Raw genomic sequence first — 20,173 nt, forward strand, 5'->3', positions numbered from 1 at the left:
AACAAAATAATTAGACAAATTATGAAACACAAAACAGTAGTGAAATAAGTATCTTCATCAAATTCCAATTTCCCAATAGATGGTTGAAGGAAGATCTGAAGCAAACCCAACAAATCTCCATTTCATGTTCTCTCAGACGGGTATGTGTGAATTGTGATTAAAAATTGCTTACACAGACAGATGAACAAAATTTTTACTGTGAGAAACTAATTTTGGCTTTGGATGAAAACTTATCTTCTTATTTCAGATGTAATTTCTTGCAAAGGACCAAAAATTCTTTAGGCTATTTATTTTATCAGCTTCTGCAATAATTTAGAGTACCTATTAATTGACATGAGTTTTTGATTGTTAGGTCTCAAGGTCAACTGTCCCAATCTAATTTACGATTGATTAAACACTCACACAGACACGACATTGAACCACGAATTTAATCACATGTGTCAGTGGCATGTTGTTATTAGACATCGACACATGTTGGATACTAAATTGGCATTCAATCAGAAATGTCAGTGCTATGACTCAAAGATGTCAGTCTTTAACTCTGAGCCAAATACAAATTAACACACTACACTACCCTTCGGAATAGACTAAACTGTCGGTATTTAAATTAGACACATGTTGGATACTAAACTGGCATTCAATCAGAAATGTCAGTGCTATGACTCGAAGATGTCATTATTTAAAGAAAAAGCTATGGAGAATTTTAGGAGTTTTTTTCAAGTATCATTGGATTCATTTCTTATGCATTGAGCTCTTCCAATAGACTCATTTAATCAAATTATTGATACACACAGTATTGAACAATTCGAGATTCTGATTGAGAACTTGAAAACTCCTATGTATCAATATAACAATTCGTTTATCCAACATTGTTTTATTTAAACTTTTTTATATAATTATAGTTAAAGAAAATTGTTTGAGATTCAAACTATGGAGAAGGGTAACACATGCCCTTGATACATAATAGTATTTCCATGGTCTAGTTTTCTAACAAATGCAGGCCGCCGGCAATGGCTGATTATTAACGGTGTGTGTCTTTACCGGCAGAATATGGCCGTCAGTAATCTAGGAATTTCTTGTTGTGACTTTTATTTCTGGTAGGGTTGGAAACAAGTCGGTTCAAACTCTTCTAAACTCGACTTGACTCGATAAAAATTAATTCAGCTTGAAACTCGACTTAAGTTCAATACAAACGGTTCAATACAACTTGGATAAAAAAAATTCCTAAAAAAAGTCTTTTTTTTTTTTTTTAAAAGAAGTCTATTTTTTTATCTTTCACCTTTTAATTTTTTAAATTTAGAAGATTAGGTAGCACTAAGATTTATAATATTTAGAGGTGTATTTGAGTAGACATATTTGATTTTATTTAAGGAAGATGTTTAAAAAATTAAGAATTTCTTTAATTATAATAAAATATATTTTTTAAAATATAGTTATCATATGAGGTTCGTGAACTCGGTAATTTAAAATTTAGAAAGAAAAAGATGGAATTCATGTGCACATTTTAAAGATAAAGGACTTAAACAGAAGAAAAAAAAAGAGTAACGAACTTTTTTTACAGAAAAATAGAGTATTTATAATGTTACAAATAAATAAAACAAAAGTTCAACAAAACAAAATGAAACAGAAGACTTTTTCCGATCAAAAATAAAATAAAATAAAATCTTTTGCCCTTTGATTAACTCAACTTTCATTTTTGACAAAAAAACTTTCAAAATATTAGTTTTGGCCACCAACTTTAGTTCATTTTGCAAAAGTGACGCCCCTTTGATTTTGGTCAGTCAACGACTATGCTAAGGGCCATAATTGATGGTTTCTATTAGTTGTGGTGGTCAGGGTTTGAACCTTGGATCTTACATATATTATGCATTGTCCATACCAACTGAATTAAGCTCATGAGGACATGGTTTCTATAAGTTGGAAGACTAAAAATGCATTTTAACCAAATAATAAAATACACGTGACATCAAAAGTCATTAAATATGATGTTTGCCTCAATTAAAATCAAGGGGAATGTCACTTTTATAAAATAAAAAAAATAAAAAAAATAAAAAGGGGTTAAAATTGGAGGTGCCAATAGTGTTATTTACTTTGGGACCAAAATCACTTCTTTATAAAATAGTAAAAAGTCCAGTTTTAAAAAATAAAACCTGACCTAACTAAGAACTGTGTTTGACATGTAGTTTTGCCCTAACCCAATAAAGTAATATTAACAGCGTTGTAGTAGTGGAATACACACCTTGAGAGTGATCATGGTTCGAAAATTCAAGTTCAATCCAGGCAACAAAGTGGAAGTGAGCAACGACAGAGGCGGCGGCATATACTGCTCATGGTCCACCGCCACCATCGTCAGGTGGGTTTCGTCTGACAAATTACTGGTCGAATACGATGACATGGACGTGAAACTCAGAAGAGATTGTGTTTCCAAAAGACCTTCTTAGGGTTCATCGCCAGTGGATTAATCACAATTGGGTTCCCCCAATCACAAACCATAAGGTAAGATAGTTTATTTTTAAGATTATAATAACAGTAACAATAATTTGTTGGAAAAATTAGTTATTATATTAGTCTCTAACTCTCATACATAAATACTTATATTATCAGTGTTAATGCTATAAATATTTATACAAGTTGTTTATCCAACCAGGAACTGAAGCGACAGCGGCGGGAAAATAGGATTAGTGAGTTGCCTGACTGCTTATTGCTCCATATATTGAGTTTTCTTGAAGCACGAGATGCTGTTCGGACTTGTATCTTGTCTAAACGGTGGAAGGATCTTTGCAAACGCCTCACTACTCTCACATATACTCCGTCTCTATTTACATCTTCGTATTATGGGTATAAGAAATTTATGTCTTGGGTTCTGTCCATTAGAGATCATTCATATTCCCTACTTAATCTAACTATTGATACTTGAATTCGGGAATGTGAAGATGACCTATATAGACACTGTCTAAATACTGAGATACTCCCGTTAATCTTTGGCTCTCACTCTTTGACATTTCTTGAGCTTTCTTATTATAGTAGGTATGACTGGTATGCGAAGTGTCCAAAATCTCTTCACTTACCTGCATTAAGAACCTTGCATCTTAAATTTTTTAACTTTGTTGCAACTCACGATCATTGTGCTGAGCCCTTTTCAAACTGTCATGTGCTGAATACTTTGGTTATCAGTGGTTGTTCTTTGATTGAGGATGCACAAGTCCTCTGCATATCTAATCAGACATTATCCAATTTGACTATATCCTACGTATCAGCTGACCAATTTTCGCTTTCTACTCCAAATCTTAGTTCTTTTACTATCAAAGGTAGTTCTCTTTTTCATCAACCCTTGGCCTCCACATGCAATCTTTCTTTTCTTCAACAAGTAACTTTTACTGGTATGGATGGCTATTTCACTATCGGGGAAGCTTCAATCTTCTTAAGATGGCTGCAAGTGTTTGCCAATGTAAAGATTTTGAAAGTTGGCTCTGCTGTTCTTGAAACGATACACAATGTAAGTGAATTTCACATATATATTTTGGTTACACAATCATTTAGGTCCTTGAATATGTTAATCGGTGTAAGTAGTCTTTGAATGTATTACAAAAACATATATGATTTTTGTTAGTTAATATGGTCCTCTATATGTATTTCATTTGTTAGTTTGATCTATGAAATTACTAACAGATTAAACACTTACGGATGTTTTTGAAGTTCCGTACATTCAAATACCGTCCCACAAGTTCAAAGACTAAACTCATTTGTATTTTAATGTTCATAACATCTCCGCATTTGCGTAAAATATCCATTTAATAATGTCTGCTATTCATTTGAATTGTGCAGGAATTCCGCTTAAATCCCATTTCGAAGAAAGCGCAACCTCCACGCTTTGTTAGATTGGAGTTGTTTATAGTGTACAAGCATTTTACAGATGAAGAAGAAACACTTGCTTCAAAACAAGAAATAATGGAAGTAGTGGAACACTTGCTTCAAAACACGACTTCAATGCCTAGAGTTGATATCATATAACATCTATTTAGATTACTATAAATTATAGATCTTAAGATTATTTTCTCATAGTTCAAGTTGGACGTAGCTTTTGTTTTCATTATTTTGAGGTTAATGCCTCAACCTTTTTTCTGCGGTTGGTTTTAACTCTCTTTTTTGAGTAATTGTTCTGGTATTTTCTATATTGTTTGCAAAACAATATCTTTTGGTTTGGCTTAGTTTCTATCATTTGGCTTGTTAAATATTTAATTTAATGTTGAACATGCCTACTGCACAATACTATACAACAAAGGTGGTTAAGTATATCTTTTTTCAGCTTTCTTGCAACTTAAGAAACTTCAGTTTTCGACCCTTTTACATACTGCCTGAAGTATTATTGTATATATATGTTGATATCTGTTTTAGTTTTGGTATATGAGGGCCCTTTTGAAAAAGAAAGAGTTTAATTGTGGTGGGTTGACAGTCCAAAACAGTTTTGTACACTCTCAACCAATCAAAACATATAATAAATCTGTTAGTAATTAGTATTGTTTTTACAATTCTATCCTTTAAGAGAGTAAGTTAGTTTATATTTTCAACATACTATTTAATGTTGATTGAAGAAAAAAATATAAAATAAATAGGGGTATGTTGGTAAAGAATTAATTAATGTACTTGAAAATACCAAATGGATCTTATAAAAAGAGATATAAATTTTTCTCAAAAAGGTTTTATAATTAGGGAGGGAGGTAGTATATAAGACTCATAAGATAACAAAAAGTTGTGTCATGTTTTAGAAAAATATTAAGTTGGTGAGTTAGGTAGGATAGTCTTATTTTGTTTTTGATGTATTTTTCTTGATTTAAAAAAATCCCAAAAAGTTATGAACATCTCAATGATCTTCATTATCTTCTATCTTAAACACAAAAAATTATGCTTACTCAAATAGGGGTGGATGGGGGGTTTTACTAAAAAATTGGTTTTACAAATAGGGGGATTAAAAGTTCACAAATATTTAAATAGGGGGACCAAAAATGCATTTAAGTTAAAAATAAATGACTTTTTCCGGTCAAATAATAAAAGAAAAAACGTTTGCCCTTTGATTTACACTTTCATTTTTGTCATCAACACTTTCAAAATAGCAGTTTTGACCCCAACTATAGTTAATTTTACAAAAATGATGCTCCCTTGATTTTGTCCAATGTTACGGTCCAAAATCGATGATTTTACAAGCAAATATGTATGGCTGTCCCAATAAAGGGGAAGCTTCAATCTTCGTAAAATGGCTGCCAACGTAAAGATTTTGGAATTTGGTTATGGTATCATTCAAACAATAAAAAATGTAAGTGACTTTAGTGTACTTTCACATATATATTTTGATTACACAATCATTTTAGTCTTTAAATACGTTTGCCGATGTTACTACAATATCTCTGAATAAGTGACTCAAGTATGTTTTTGTTACTTAAGTTGGTCCTCTAATATGTCTTTCATTTATTAGTTTGATATATGAAATTACTAACAAATTACACTCATGAACGTTATTTAAGTTTTTGTACATTCAAAATTCATATACTAAGTGACACTACCTCACATGTTTAAAGACCGGATAAAATAAGTGTTACAGTCATGTATATTTGCTAATCAATTTTGCTCTTCAACTAGTTATTTAATTTGGTCTTCTAATATATCTTTCATTTGTTAGTTTGATCTATAAAATTACTAACAAATTACACACAAATGGACATATTTAAGTGTTCATATATACAAAATTCAAATATTATAGTGACACTACGTCACAAGTTTAAAGACAAAATAAATGTTTTACTCGTTTATATTTTTAATGTTCATAACATCTCTGTATTTATGCAAAATATCAATTTGAAAATGTCTCCTATTCACTATAATTGTGCAGGAACACCTTGCAAATCTTATTTCAAAGAAAGTGCAACCTCCACACTTTGCTAGATTGGACTCATCGACAGTGGTGAAGTATTTCCGACAATCAGTAAGTGTACCTGATGAGGAACAATTGCTTCAAAACGCTACTCCAATGCCTAAAGTTCATATTCGTGCTTGACTCTTTGGAATATTTTGTCAATCAACTCATTGGCTTTTATTTGGCTTTTTTTGTTATTGTGCTCAATTCTGGCTTTTATTAGGCTTTAGGATGTGAGTATATCTTTTGTTTAAGATTGTTTTTATTTTTCTTCCTAATTTGATTGCAAATGTTAAGAGTGTTGCATATATTGATCAATCGATCGGTTATAAATGGGAAAAATGGTCAGATAGCTACACAAAAGTTCACTATACTGAGGCTACACAAAAGCCGGTATCCTTAAAAGGCCAAAAAAGAAAAAGAAACATGTTCTATCATCTTCCTACTCAAAATCTCACACCATCTTGATTCTTTTACTGCTTGAAGTAGAATTACGTATCCCTCTAGAAGTCACAGAGTATGGTGCTGAAGCTGATTTAAGAGAAGGAGACTTGTCAATGTATGCATGTCTTTCATCGTCATTCCAATATAAGATGATCCGGTTTGTGCACGAATGCGACCAGCTATCACCTGTTCAGCATTATCAAAAGTATTGGTTTTTCGGTGACAAAAATTGATTCAGAATAAATTGATTTTGTAAACTCGACTTCGGATAATAGTGAGTTGAATTGAATGTAAATTAATTTATGTTTGAATAAATTCATGCAAAAATAAGTTGAATAATACATATAGGACTAAAAGTTAGCTATAGAGGCAAAAACTTTAAATTTCAGCTTCAATTCAAGATAGAAACAATTCTGGAGGCAAAGTCTTGTACTCGGAATTTCCAAATATGTTACAATCAATTCTACACTTTTTAATCAATTTTGTCTCCTCCAAAAAAGAAACCAAATATAAACTAAGTGAGATGTTTCAGCTAAAATAAAAGTTACCTAGGGCAAGGGTCAATTGAAATGAACCTTCAATATGCTTAGTTGTAACTTGATTCAACATAACAACCTGCCATAAAATTTAACATACCTTCAAATTTAGAATTGAAAACTAAGGGGGTAGAAATGTACACGAGATAAAAGCAAAGGAAGTTGGAATTGACAGCGGTAGAGAGCCTATTTGGCCTAACCTAGTATCCTATACAAAGCAAAGGAGGTTGGACATACACCTTAATTAAGTATTTAGAGCATAAGGACTATTTATAAAAAAAGAAAAAATCAAGTCAATTTGTTTTTCATATAAACTATAAATTGTGTTCATGAGCTATTCTCTCAAAGTATAACAAGTACTTATGTCAGTAGATAAGCTCAAACTAAGTCAATCCAAATAGACTTAAAGGTATTCATTTGGCACATGGCATTGCCTAGGTGGATGACGGAATCATAGATTCCACAACCACCAGGTCAAGATGTGGAATCACAAGTCCTCATCCCTCTATATAAACAAGTTATTATTCAATCTTTTATTTTTTATGTTCTCTTCATTTATATGCTCTGTTTTGACCTATTCACTAACTTAGAGTTAGAGTGGCTTTGCAGGTATCCAATTCCTAATATATAGACTTCTAGTTTAATGCACCCAATAGACGGAATCAGAGGTACGGACAAAAGCCTTCCGATAAAGCAAAAACTCGATAGCGATCAACACAAATTTCAAATTCCTCATGTCAATGATATCAAAGATCAATTCAATAAAAATGCACATCTCTTACAAGCAAAATGAAATGAATCTTACAGCCAAAGAGAAGTTTTTTGCAAGCTTCATCAACTTCAATGACATTTCACCAAGTAATCGAGTCCGGAGAGCCATATCATCAAAGTCTTGGCGGAAGTGGAAAGTAACACTGTCGATAATGATTATCTTCACCTATAATAATGCATTACAAGATTATCATGATGGAAAACTTAAGTTTTACTAAAACAATTGACTAAAAGCAGAAGAAAATAAAAGCAATGTACAGTGAGAAGGATTGAGGAAGATTAAAATGAAGAATTGTCTTTGCAATGTTTCCTGAAGAAATATCAATTGAATATATGAATACTATGCTTACATCTTTATGCTCCGTGACAAATTTGTCCAAGTAATTTACCAAAGCAATTTGTTCAGTATAGCTGCAAACACGAAAATAGAATATATTTTCCAAGATACTATTCGGGTGCATTTTAACTCCAAAAGCTTGATTATCCTTGTAAAAGTGGTGGCTATATTCTGACAAGTCTTCAATGCATGCTTCAGCAATTTGAAGAACACGTTCAACCATAAAGCTTCCTTCTGTATCTGAGTATCACACATGCACATGAAGTGAAATCAATGGCTTGCATCAAATGTTGAATGTGTATTAGGATATAATTAAGACTCTTACCAATGTATATTGCCTTCCCACCTAAGCCACCATAGTCTAGAGGAATCTGAACATTTACTGCAAGTTGAATCCTGCAAAAGTAAACATCACTCATTACTTAAATCATATGTTGAAGCGTGCGAATCACTTCAAAGATTGCAAAGCATCCTGCAAGGTGAATATTTTACAATTCAGGATGGAGAATAAGGTTGAAAATAAGAATGAGAAAGCATACCCTATTTGTGTTTTACCAATTCCCGGGACTCCACCTAAATAAATAAACTAAGAATTAATTGCGACTCATAAAAGGGAAGGAAGAAAGAAATAAAGAGGAAAAGCACAAAGTATTCAGGCTCAAAAACATGTAATGTGCATTTCGTTTGGAAGCTGCGATTAAGACTAATGTATATTCAATTGGAACTTATAATTATATGGATTCAAAGTTTAAACTAAACGGTTACTTACCTATTTCAGTGACTTCTTTGCAATTGATCCCTCCACCAAGGATGTTATCTAGATCCAAACAAGAAGTGGTAATGAGAGAAGAAAATCGTTCCTCATTGAGCATATCCCAAGCAGTCTGACCACCTGCTTGACCAAAAAACAGAAAAAGGAGAAAACACAACAGTGAAAAAAAAATTGATTATTTGAAATACATGAGGGAATATACATATGTTAGTTGAATACACAACTTTGCTATAAAAAAGTTGAATAAACAGCTTTCACCAAACAATCTATGTATTCCAATTTCCAATGGTAACAGAGAAAGCTCTTATTTCCAAACAAAGGGCATGTCTGGATGGGCTTATTTGAGTTTAACTACTGGCATAAACACTTATGAGTTATGAGACTGTTTGGAAGCGATAACGAAAACAGTTTATAACATGTCTATAAAATTTATCAGCTTATTTGCATAAACTCTCCAAGATAGATTGTGAAAACAACTTATAGCTTATATGAAAACAATGACTTTATTTTATCTTTTTTTATAAAAATAGCTTATACATAAGCACATATATGATACATGATTATGCTATAAACACTTAATTAAGTTGTTTATCCAAACTGAGCTAAGCAAAATGTCTATTAATTTTCTCATTCAGCATATGGCATGAATTTCCAATTCTATAATATGAACAGTCCATTCAAGGTATAAAGGGAATAGTGTTCAATTCAACGAAACCTATCGTAAGCCTTTGTCTTATAGAACGAACAACCACTTGTCGTTCTGTCTAGGTCTGCTTCAACGAGCCTAACTACCTTATTGAGAGAAAGGGGCCTTCAACGAGAAAGGGGCCTTCAACGAGCCTCACTACTTTTTTGAGAATGAAATGCTATATCTTCCATATAATTTTAAATCCCATCTAGGGCTAAGCCATTGTTTAAGAGATTGAATTGGTCCAAAATGTATGGCTGCTTCAATGAAAGTGTTCCTACACTTTTGACCAAAGATCACCATTATCGGCATTATTCACATGGTAGGCAGCTTCAACTTTAAGAAATCGATGAAAGCGGCTGCTTTTGCCTTCTAAACTCTCTAAAAGCTTGATATTATAAATTAAAACTTATTTATGTACCGTTACTTAAATTTTCATGTCTGCACCGAAGAACAGATAGGAACTTTACATTTAACTCAAATTATAAGTTAAAAATAATGAGAAAAAGCTGACAAAATCAATTGTAATCCTTACATTTTCACTATGACGCACGGACACTTCTCCGATTAGGCGTGTCCCGGTGTCGGACAGCTGTCGTGTCCGACACCGACATTTATAATTACACTGAATTATGTGATTTTCTCAAATTATTAGCGGTGTCGGTATCTGTATTCGTGCTTCATAGCATTTTCACCATTTCATTTCAAAAGAATTTGGAAACAGAAATGTAAAGCTAATATGGTCTTTTAAAATGAACATGAAATATGAACTATTTATCACTGCATAAAAGAAAAGCTATTCTTGAAAACAAATGGAAATTGAAGCTTCTATACATGATTGGAATCAAAGAATACATACCATGAATAACATTAGCGTTACTCCCACTTGATTTGTCCAAATCACTACTTCTGGTTGCAAAATTTAGAATTTCCAAAGCTTCACTCTCAGAAACTTCTATATCTGTTCAAATCAAATAAGGGGTATGTGTAAAAAAATGAAAGGAAAAGTAAGGGGGGGGGGGGGGGGGGGGGGGGGTGGGGGGGTTTGAAAATGAAAATGAAAATGAAACCTCGAGCAAGGTGAGTGGTGGAAGTGCGAAGAATGGAGTGAAGTGTTGTGTAACCAGCAGCTAAGAGCTTTCCTCTCTTCGATGCGGAGATTGGTAGCATTCCGATTTCCATGTCGACCACTCTCTTTAGTTACCTTTGCATACTCTTCTTCATTTTCGCTATTCATATTCCTTTTCTTGTGCGCTTTTTTAAAACATCAAATTCAAAACCACTCTTTTTATAAGAAAGGAATAAAAAATATATATTAAAACTAAGTAATCATTAATTTTTAGAGAAGTTTTCAGGTGACGTCATTCTCCAATCAATTAAAATACAACAGGGGAATACATGGTGAACAACGTTTGGCCAGTGCGCATGCCTCTATGCACGAGCCAAATTAATCGCTCATCTTTGGTGGGTCGAAAATCGATGCGAAAGCAAGAATAAAAAAAAATTAAAACCCACCAAAGGATAGATTGGTCATTTTCATCTATCTACTCTCTTTATCCTGCTTAGTACCACCACCCCTAACTAATTTTAATTTATTTTTTTAATTATTTTAATGAGGTGTTGGGTTTTAATTGACTGGGTGTAAGAATGATATGTTAGGTGAGAGTTTACCTAAGAATTTCTCTAATTTTTATAATTTTTAAAATATTTTTATAATATATATATATATATATATATATATATATATATATATATATATATATATATATATATATATATATATATAAAGTTGTGAAAATTAGATACATCCACTAATATTAAAAATAAAATCATTAACCAGGGAATATAAAATGTCTTATAAATATGACCTTTTTTTTTAAATATTCTTATCTTTTTTATGAGATTTTTTACATTTTATATCTTTTCTTCTGAATAATTCTACTATAAAAATCAAACTATTGTTTACAATATAATATAATTTTAAGAAATATGTCACATAAATATAGTTCAGCTGATAGAGACAATGCATAATATAATATTATATGTGAGCTCTAATCATTAGACTACTTGATAAAAAAAAAAATTCCGTTTTGGTTGATAGACATAAGTGATAATAACCACTTTAACATTTTGTAAAAAAAAAAAAAAAAAAAAAAAAAACCACTTTAACATACACACAAATGAAGGAAATCGAATTTAAACATGGAGTAACTAGTCCAACAATTTTAACATTTGTTAGTTGAATTAGAATTTGTTGAGAAAATAAATTTAAAAAACACTGCACTAAGTTAACAAACATTCTCATACATGTTGTTTATATCAATTTAATAAAATATTTAATATTTACCCTACACTTTCAATTCAATCAATCATCTGGTAATAACCCTAAAATATTATATCATCTAGTAATAACGTTCCATTAAAAATTTAACTTTATACCCTGTTATTTTAGTAAAAACAAACTTTAAACTTCTTTTTCGTTTTAATTTAACAAATTAACTTTCTTTTTCCTACAATACCCCAAATGGACATACTGAAAAAGTTTTTAATAGATCAATGACATCAAAACAAAATGCACTGGCCGGAGTTTGAATCTCGCATTCCCTACTTATTCATAAAATTCTAGTCACTAGGCTACTTGACCAACCCCTTAAAAAAAAGGCTACTTGACCAACCAAGAATAATAATTCAATATAACTAACTAAACCCCAAAGTGAGGTAATGATTGGTGGTTGTATATATAAGCATTCTGTTAACCAAGGGCAATACAAAGCATAATCAGTTGCCAAGACAAAAAAAAAAATATCTAGAAACACGTGCAATCAATTACTTTCTGATTCAACACTTGTTGTCACTATTGTTGCCTCTCAAGTATGAGATTAGAGGAACTTGTGAAAGCAAAGATCCCATGAACCCAGAAGTAGATTGGCCATTTTCATCTAATCCATTATCTAAATCCCTCCAGAATTTGATAATATGTAGACTTTCTTCCTCTGTTGATCTTTGAACAACAATCTTAGAAGTGTATCCTTTCTTTCTCATTTCAAGGCAAATCTCAGAAGGATTATTTGCTGTGAGAGTGACCATATATAACCATCCTTTTTCCGACAATAGAGCATCTGCAACAGGCAAAATTCTATCAATTACGCTTCTTCCATTCTCACCACCAGCCCAAGAAGCGGTAATCCCTTCAGACCCGACTTCGGCTTCAGGTGTAGGAACATAAGGAGGGTTCACAACCATTACATCAATCATCCCTGCTAGTCGGTTCTCAAGTCCCGATGCAATATCGGTTATTATCAACTCTGCATCAACTCCATGTGCTTCTATTGTCTCGCGTGTCACTTTCACTGCATGTGGGTTGATATCAGTTGCAATGTAATTTACACCACTACCTTCCTGCCCAAGAATAAGAGCCAGGGAAGTAATAACATATCCACTTCCACAGCCTATTTCCATGCACAGTGCTGGATGATGTTCCAATAGGTTAGTGCGGTCGGCTAGAAGAGCGTCTACAAGTGCAAAAGAATCATCACATGGTTCATAAACCTCGTTGTGGGAACTAACAAGGCGAATTTGGGCAGTTTTGGATAAATCCTTGAATGAAGCCTATAATTGGAAAAAATCGATGTTAGTAAAACTAAATAGTTCAATTAATTCAAAGGTAAAAAATTGGACTGAGTAAGTAGCAGCAACCAAAGATTTATGTCACCTTACCATTTTCACTGTTGTTTAATTTGATTGTGATATGCAAATAACTACTTTTTATCAATTCCAATGCTGAATCACTCTGGTCAATGTCAAGTCTGCGTTCATAATGCCAACTTCTCCCAACTTTTAAGTCCTGAACCCAAGATTGCAGATTTGTTAACATCAGAGACAACAAGTATATCGGAACTAGAAGGCACAAGTAAACAAATACATATGAATCATGTATTGAAAATGTAATCCTGAGGCAGATGAACAGGGAGAAATAAGGGTCCAAAAATATGATTATATGATTTTTCCACATGGTTTAAACAATTTTTCCACATGGTTTAAAAAGACTATATTTTTTTAGAAAAAAAAAAAAAAAGTTAAATGACTGATGCAAAAGTGATCAAAATTCATATTAGCAATATATACAAGAGCACAGGGTTCTGTCTATAAATGTATCTAAAATTTCTTTTTAGTTGACATCGTCCAGCATAGTATTGAACAAATTTATAAAGTCATTTACCATAGGAGTCGAAACTCCAACTTATTGAAGTATATAATATCAATTATTGACCATAGAAAGCTTTGGAGCAGAGTAGCAGCTCAGAACCAAACCATAAGTAGGGTAGAAGAATTGACCATCGTAAGGAGGAAGCTATTAAGCGAGGACAAAAGGAAGGGAAACAGCAAATAATTCTGCAAAACAGAATCATATAACACATGCATTCTCTACAGACATTGGAGATTACACATTTTCAGTTTTTGCTTTATGATAACCAACTTAATCGAAGTAGAACTCCGAATGAAAGAAATGGAAGAGCATAATACATTCATAATTAATCGCTCTCTTGAAATGTATAAAAATTTGTCACCATTTAGGAGAATGGTAGACAGATAACATTGAAATGATGCAGCAGCCAGGAAATTGAGTGTTCATTCAAACTCAAAAGCACAATAAAACTCATGCAGGTAAAGAGAATATAGAAATCATGTAGTAGCAGCCTAACCAAGAGAAACTTGGTAATGACCAGGGAAAATATCCATGTTTTCTAACTATGACGCTGAAGTATAACCACAGATATATCAATCAAATACTCTACATTTTTCTGTACTACCAAAGAACTACAAACTAGTATAAAATGACAAAAGAAGATATAGGTAGAATGAAAAACATCTCCTAAGGCAGGGAAACTATGATAGACACGACTTCATGTTATATCCGTACATTTCCTAAGGCAGAAACTCGTCAATAGAATGAAAAAACTAGGTCCAGCTTGTCCAGTAAAAAATAATAATTAAATGAGCAGAGATATAGCAAACAGGCTGACAAGTTCAGGAAATGAGATTATCTCCATGAGCAGGAACATCATGTTAATTCGAGAAGCTCGAGTTGTTTTGTCAGCGTAACCAGACATTCATAAATCCATTCAGACTGTGGATGTGATACATCCCTCACCACGAACTCGTGCACAATGCCATTGATCTCAACCAAGCTGCAACCAGGAGTCTTCTCTACTCCTTTATCATTCATTAGTTTCCTAGCACTCCTTGCCTCCTTCCACATTTTTGCCTCACTGTACATGCTAGCAAGCAGAACATAGTTTCCACTATCTTGAGGATCAATCTCAAGAAGCTTAAAAGCTGTCCTCTCACCAATTTGAACATTTCCATAAACACGGCAGGCAAAGAATAAAGCACCCAAAACAGCAGCATCTGCTGCCATGGGCATGTTTTTAACGAGTTCTTCTGCTTCCTCCAAATGACCCGCCCTTCCTAAAAGGTCCACCATGCATGAGTAGTGTTTAAGCTTAGGGGATACATTGAATTTAGAGCTCATTTCGGAAAAATATTTGCGGCCTTCTTCAACTAAACCTCCATGACAACAAGCTGATAACACACCAAGAAAGGTGATCTCATCAGGCACTATTCCAATATGAATCATTTTTGAGAAATAGGATAAAGCATCTTGAGCATTACCATGAAGTGCTAAACCACAAATCACGGCTGTCCAGGTCAAACAATTTCTTTGAGGAATCTCTTCGAAAACCTGGAGCGCCCTTGCAATATTTCCACACTTGGCATACATGTCAACTAGGGCAGTTCCTAAGGCGACATCAATAGAAAGCTTGTGTCTTTCAATATAATGGTGAATCCATATTCCAACATCAAGTGCTCCTAGCTGTGAACATGCTGACAGGCAGTTAACCATGGTTACTTTATCAGGTTCTATTGTACGAATTTGCATTTCATGGAATAGAGCCAATGCCTCTTTACCCTGCTTCGCCTGGACACAGCCACTGATGATGGCATTCCATGGCACAACACTCTTTTCTGGAATTTTATATAAAATCTCTCGAGCAACATCCAGAAAACCAAATCTGGCATATCCCAAAACCATTGTAGTCCATGAAACAAGAGTCTTCTGTGCCATGTTATCAAATAGAACTCGCGCAGTCAACAATTCCCCACACTTCACATACATGTCCATAAGTGCGTTAGTGAGTGGAATTGTAAACTCAAGACCGTGTTCTTTGATGTAACAATGAAATTCTTTGCCAAGATTCAAATCTTGCACCTGAGAACATGAAGAAATCATCCCAATCATCGTAATCTCATTTGGTCTCACTTTCTCGGCCTCCATTTCCTTATAGATTTTGATAGCCTCAATTGCCAGTCCCCTTTTAACACACCCAGTAATCATTGAATTCCAGGTTACGAGGTCTCTCACACGACTTTTATTAAACACATCATAAGCCACACTCAACTCCCCACACGAGAGTAGCATAGTAATCGATGCATTGTGCACAAATATATCACATTCAAACCCAAACTTCAACACATGCCCAAGTACACCAAGACCGAGACAACTTGAATATTGACCACAACAACCTTTAAGCAACAACGGGTAAGTATGATTATCCGGTTTCAACGTACCACCTAACAACATTCTCTTATACAACATAAAACCCCCTTCTATATCTCCACTCTCAACATACCCCCTAATTGCAGCGTTCCAAGAAAAGACATTCAGTTCTTTAATTCGATACAATATTCTAGTACAATAATCAAGTTCTTTTGACTCAGATAAAGCGCAGAATGCGACAAGGCGACTCGCAGCAAACCCATTTTCGATCAATCCCGTCGAGACCATTTGAGCCTGGATTTGCTTCAACTGGACAAGTGACTTGCATCTTTCTAGGATAGAAAGAAGAGGGTTTTCCCTAACAAAACTGTGAGTAGTGTTCCAATTAATGGTTTTGGTAATTGGTGACAATGAACTGGAATTATGAAAAATTGAAATTATGATACCTAAATTTTGGGGTGTTGGAATTGAACTGGAATAATATCTATATCTATATCTGAACTTGTTACCAAATAAAATAACCATTGTTTGTCGGTAAGAGCTAGCTTAATTGACAATCCCGATATTGCTAGACTGGAAACCTTCTTCTGGGTTCGAACTCGGGACCTCACAATTGTGTCAATGAGTTAAAGGTGGTACTTGCCACTTTGTCTACAAAACCTAGCTCAACTGACACTGCTGATGTTTGCTAGGCTAGACACCGTCACCTAAGCACGAACCCAAACTCTCGCAGTTGTATGTGTGAGTTTTCGTTGATGTTTTCTACTTTGTCTACAAACCTAAAAAAAATAAAAATAGAATAAACAGTTAATTTGGTCCCTAAACTATCATTGTTCCACCAATTTAGTCCCTAAACTATGAAAAATACATCAATTTAGTCCCTAAACTAGCATAAAAAACGATCAACTTTTTTAACCGGGGAACTAAATAGTTGGATGAGAGAAAATTTATGGACATTTTAGTTGATTTTAATAGTTTATGGACCAATGTGACTCTTTATTCCAAAAAAATTGCTTGATAACTCTACTCTAATATTTCAACTAGGGGTGGCAAATGGATGGTTTGGATGGATATTGATTCAGATGTAAATGGATGGATAAAAAAATATCCATGGTTCCTTTACAATCCACTTAATTTATTTAAAACAATCCAATCCATTAAAAATAAAATCCATCCAATCCATCCATTTTCAGTTTTTTAATGGATGGATATCCAATCCATCAATATTTTTTTTTCATAATTTCATAAAATAAAATACCAAAATGAATAATTTTTTATGAAAAATAACTTATCTTTATCAATTGTTTATTAAAAAACAGCTTAATAAAAACAACTTATTTTATACAAAAAAGCTTATTACAACTTACATTAGTTAATAGAGCAAATTAACTCGTTTTAAGGTTGAGATTACACTTATCTTTTAAAATAAGGGACCAAGAGACATTTCAGCTTTCTTTTATTACTGTTTCGTCAAACATTTGTTACATGCTTCTTCATTTGTAATATTTTCCTCTTCCATCTGACAGATAGTTACATTGTTTCATTTCTAATGTTTTGCCCTCCCATGGTGATTGAATCAAGATTTCCACAATATTGAATAAAATCTTAATTTTGCTAAAAATCACGTGTTTCTACAAACTCAATAATTCAATTACCATAGTTTCAAGGATGATGTTAATATCATAATATGAAGGACAAAATTTATACTGCATAAGTATCCACAACATATAAATTTTGGATAAGGATTGTTTGTTGTACTCTTGTCCATGTTTTTACCTTAATCAGTACAAAAATCCAGCCAACTTTCACTTCAAAATCAACAACAGAATGATTAAACAGTATAAGAAAACAAAACAAGAATCAAACAAAAAACTAAGAAAACAAAACATTCTCACATTTACAAAAATCAATTGTTAAACATTCACAAACAACTGCAATCTTAGAAACCCAAATCAGAAAACTCAGCAATCTCACATTACAACAAATTAGAGGCTCACAAACAACAACAAAAACCCATTTCAAAAAACAAAATACCATTTTCTGACGACCGACAAGTGAAGAAACACTGAAACAACTTATTTAATAAACGATTTTCGAGGCATTTTGGAAACACTGAAACAACAACAAATCTCACCTTTGTAGAATCGGAGAATTCGAACCGGTGACGACTGACGAGTGAAGAATCGGTGATGACTGATGAGTGAAGAATCAGTGAGGACTGATGAGTGAAGAATCGGAGGAAGAGAGCGATTTGCCTACGGATTCAGTTTTTATTCAAGCGTTTCCAGTGGCGGAGCCAGACCTAAAATTTTGGGGTGGCAGCTTTAAAAATAAACTAAAATATATAAATCATATAATATACAATACGACCCATTTCGGTGTCGTTCAAAAAATTTCAACAAAATAATACTAAAAACCGATCATCATATTCAAAGTGATGCTTTACGCATCCCGACTTTTCATCTTAACTTTTCCTGTTGAAACAGTTCCAAAATCAACTAACAATACATGGTTTCAATGTTACATCAATTCTAATAACATTAAAATTTCATAACAATAGCCGGTTTCAATTTCATTGAAATAACATAAATGATTTCAAAATGAACCAATTTCACTTGATTTTCATAAACAGAAGACGATGATAGCTGAATTCAAAAGTTGAGCCAGGTTTGATAGATCTTTCTGATGGAAAATGCCATGAATGTTGCTACTTTTCATGACAAGTTGCTAGAACATGCTAGTCATATACAGAAAAACCAAACACTATCAAAAATAGAGGAAGATTAGCTCATCTAGGCATGCTAGAAGTTGAAGATATGCTTACATTGTTTTGAATCAAATAAGCTTACATTTTCCATCTTTTCCACCTCTACTATTTAGGATTATTGATTACGTCCTCCTCTCAAAGTCATTGGCAAAGGAAGTAAGTTAACTTTTCTTAATTACCTATAGTAACTCTAAAACAATTTGACTAGTTATCAGGCTTTCATATTCTACTATTGTTTAAGACAATTATTTAAAACCAGGCTTTCAATTGGAATTCTTAAAACCGAGTCTCTCACACTCAATACAATTATTTAAACACAAGTAACAGTTCAGTAGTAATCAGAGTTCATGTTCTAAACCATAATAATAAGCAGAACATTCATGTCTTAGTAAAACATTCAGAGTTCTGTAGTAATCAGTAGCAATCGAAAACTAAAAAAATTCAATTTCACATTCAATTTCACATTACTAAAGAACATGTAATCATCAAATCAGAATCAGAATTGAAGGAAATAACATTCAATTTCACATTACCTTACAAGTAACAACAATTAGGGTTTGTGGAGAGAGATGGATGGAGATAGCTTTCTAAACTAAAGAATCAATACAGAAGATTGAGGGGGGTGCGGCGGTGATGGATGGAGAAGGAGAAGAGTGGTCGCGGCTCGCCGGCAGTGGTGTGGTGGTGGATGTTGTTCGGTGGTTTTGCTTTGGCTGGGAGAAGAAAAAAGAGGAACGCGCATCAGATGAAAGAGAAAGGGGAAGAGGAAATGAAATTGAATTGGTAATATTCATATTAGTTAAGGGCATTATAGTAGTTTCCAGTGTATAAATATTTTTTTTTATTTTTTTTTAGAGATGGGGTGGCGGTGGCTCCCCTTGCCACCCCCGGTTCCGCCACTGAGCGTTTCAGTGAAGAATCAGTGTCATTCTGAGTTTCTGAGTGGAAGAGGGTGTTTGGGGAAGAATAAAGAATAAAAATTAAAAGTTCAGTTTTTCATTGGGGGAAAAATAAACTATTCAGATTTTAATTTTTTTTTTTTTGTTTTTTTTTTTGTCAAGTAAGATAGTGGCTAGAGCTCACACAATTTAATTGTGGAGAATTGGAGTATTCGCGGTTCGAACCCTAGCTCCTGGATATAATATGCAATATCCCTACCAACTGAGCTAAGCTCACGGGGATTTTGTTTTTTTGATTTTAAGGTCAAATGCATCTAAAGATGTTTTTCATTTTTCTCAAAGTCGTCCTTTAAGTTTCAAAAATCTCAAACAAGTCCTTTTAGAGAATGGTGATGATTTAGATGATAGTCTAAAAGGACTTGTTTGAAACGATTCAAAAACTAAAAGGACTTGTTATTTTTTTAATAAAAGTGGTTTTATTCATTGGATAAA

General features: G+C 33.2%; 3 protein-coding genes and 1 pseudogene across 4 annotated transcripts; 1 reads left to right on the plus strand and 3 right to left on the minus strand.

Moving 5' to 3' along the window:
• The first annotated feature begins 2,252 nt into the window (after positions 1-2,252).
• On the plus strand, positions 2,253-4,011 carry LOC11424368 (FBD-associated F-box protein At5g18780-like; annotated as a pseudogene).
• Positions 4,012-6,186: 2,175 nt separating this feature from the next.
• LOC11434081 (DNA repair protein RAD51 homolog 3) lies at positions 6,187-10,721 on the minus strand. Its single transcript, XM_003605111.4, has 9 exons — positions 10,527-10,721; positions 10,316-10,417; positions 8,766-8,888; positions 8,536-8,569; positions 8,322-8,392; positions 8,010-8,236; positions 7,694-7,825; positions 6,901-6,967; positions 6,187-6,538 (listed from the first exon to the last, which is right to left on the minus strand). The coding sequence occupies exons 1-9, from the start codon at positions 10,636-10,638 to the stop codon at positions 6,363-6,365; spliced, it is 1,044 nt and encodes a 347-aa protein (XP_003605159.1). The 5' UTR covers positions 10,639-10,721; the 3' UTR covers positions 6,187-6,362.
• A 1,401-nt stretch (positions 10,722-12,122) lies between these two features.
• LOC112421251 (methyltransferase N6AMT1) lies at positions 12,123-13,300 on the minus strand. Its single transcript, XM_024781994.1, has 2 exons — positions 13,174-13,300; positions 12,123-13,065 (listed from the first exon to the last, which is right to left on the minus strand). Exons 1-2 carry the CDS (start codon positions 13,174-13,176, stop codon positions 12,295-12,297), a joined length of 774 nt encoding a protein of 257 aa, XP_024637762.1. The 5' UTR covers positions 13,177-13,300; the 3' UTR covers positions 12,123-12,294.
• On the minus strand, positions 13,175-18,282 carry LOC11434540 (pentatricopeptide repeat-containing protein At2g22410, mitochondrial). Of its 2 annotated transcripts, XM_039832985.1 has the most exons (3): positions 18,150-18,282; positions 14,481-16,794; positions 13,175-13,300 (listed from the first exon to the last, which is right to left on the minus strand). In XM_039832985.1, exon 2 carries the CDS (start codon positions 16,538-16,540, stop codon positions 14,519-14,521), a length of 2,022 nt encoding a protein of 673 aa, XP_039688919.1. In that variant the 5' UTR covers positions 16,541-16,794; positions 18,150-18,282; the 3' UTR covers positions 13,175-13,300; positions 14,481-14,518. The 2 variants fall into 2 exon arrangements, with proteins under 2 accessions (XP_039688919.1, XP_039688918.1); XM_039832984.1 differs by lacking the exon at positions 13,175-13,300 and having other exon boundaries at positions 14,089-16,794.
• Positions 18,283-20,173: the final 1,891 nt, after the last annotated feature.

The sequence above is a fragment of the Medicago truncatula genome, chromosome 4, assembly GCF_003473485.1.
Source record: "Medicago truncatula cultivar Jemalong A17 chromosome 4, MtrunA17r5.0-ANR, whole genome shotgun sequence".
Lineage (NCBI taxonomy): Eukaryota > Viridiplantae > Streptophyta > Magnoliopsida > Fabales > Fabaceae > Medicago > Medicago truncatula.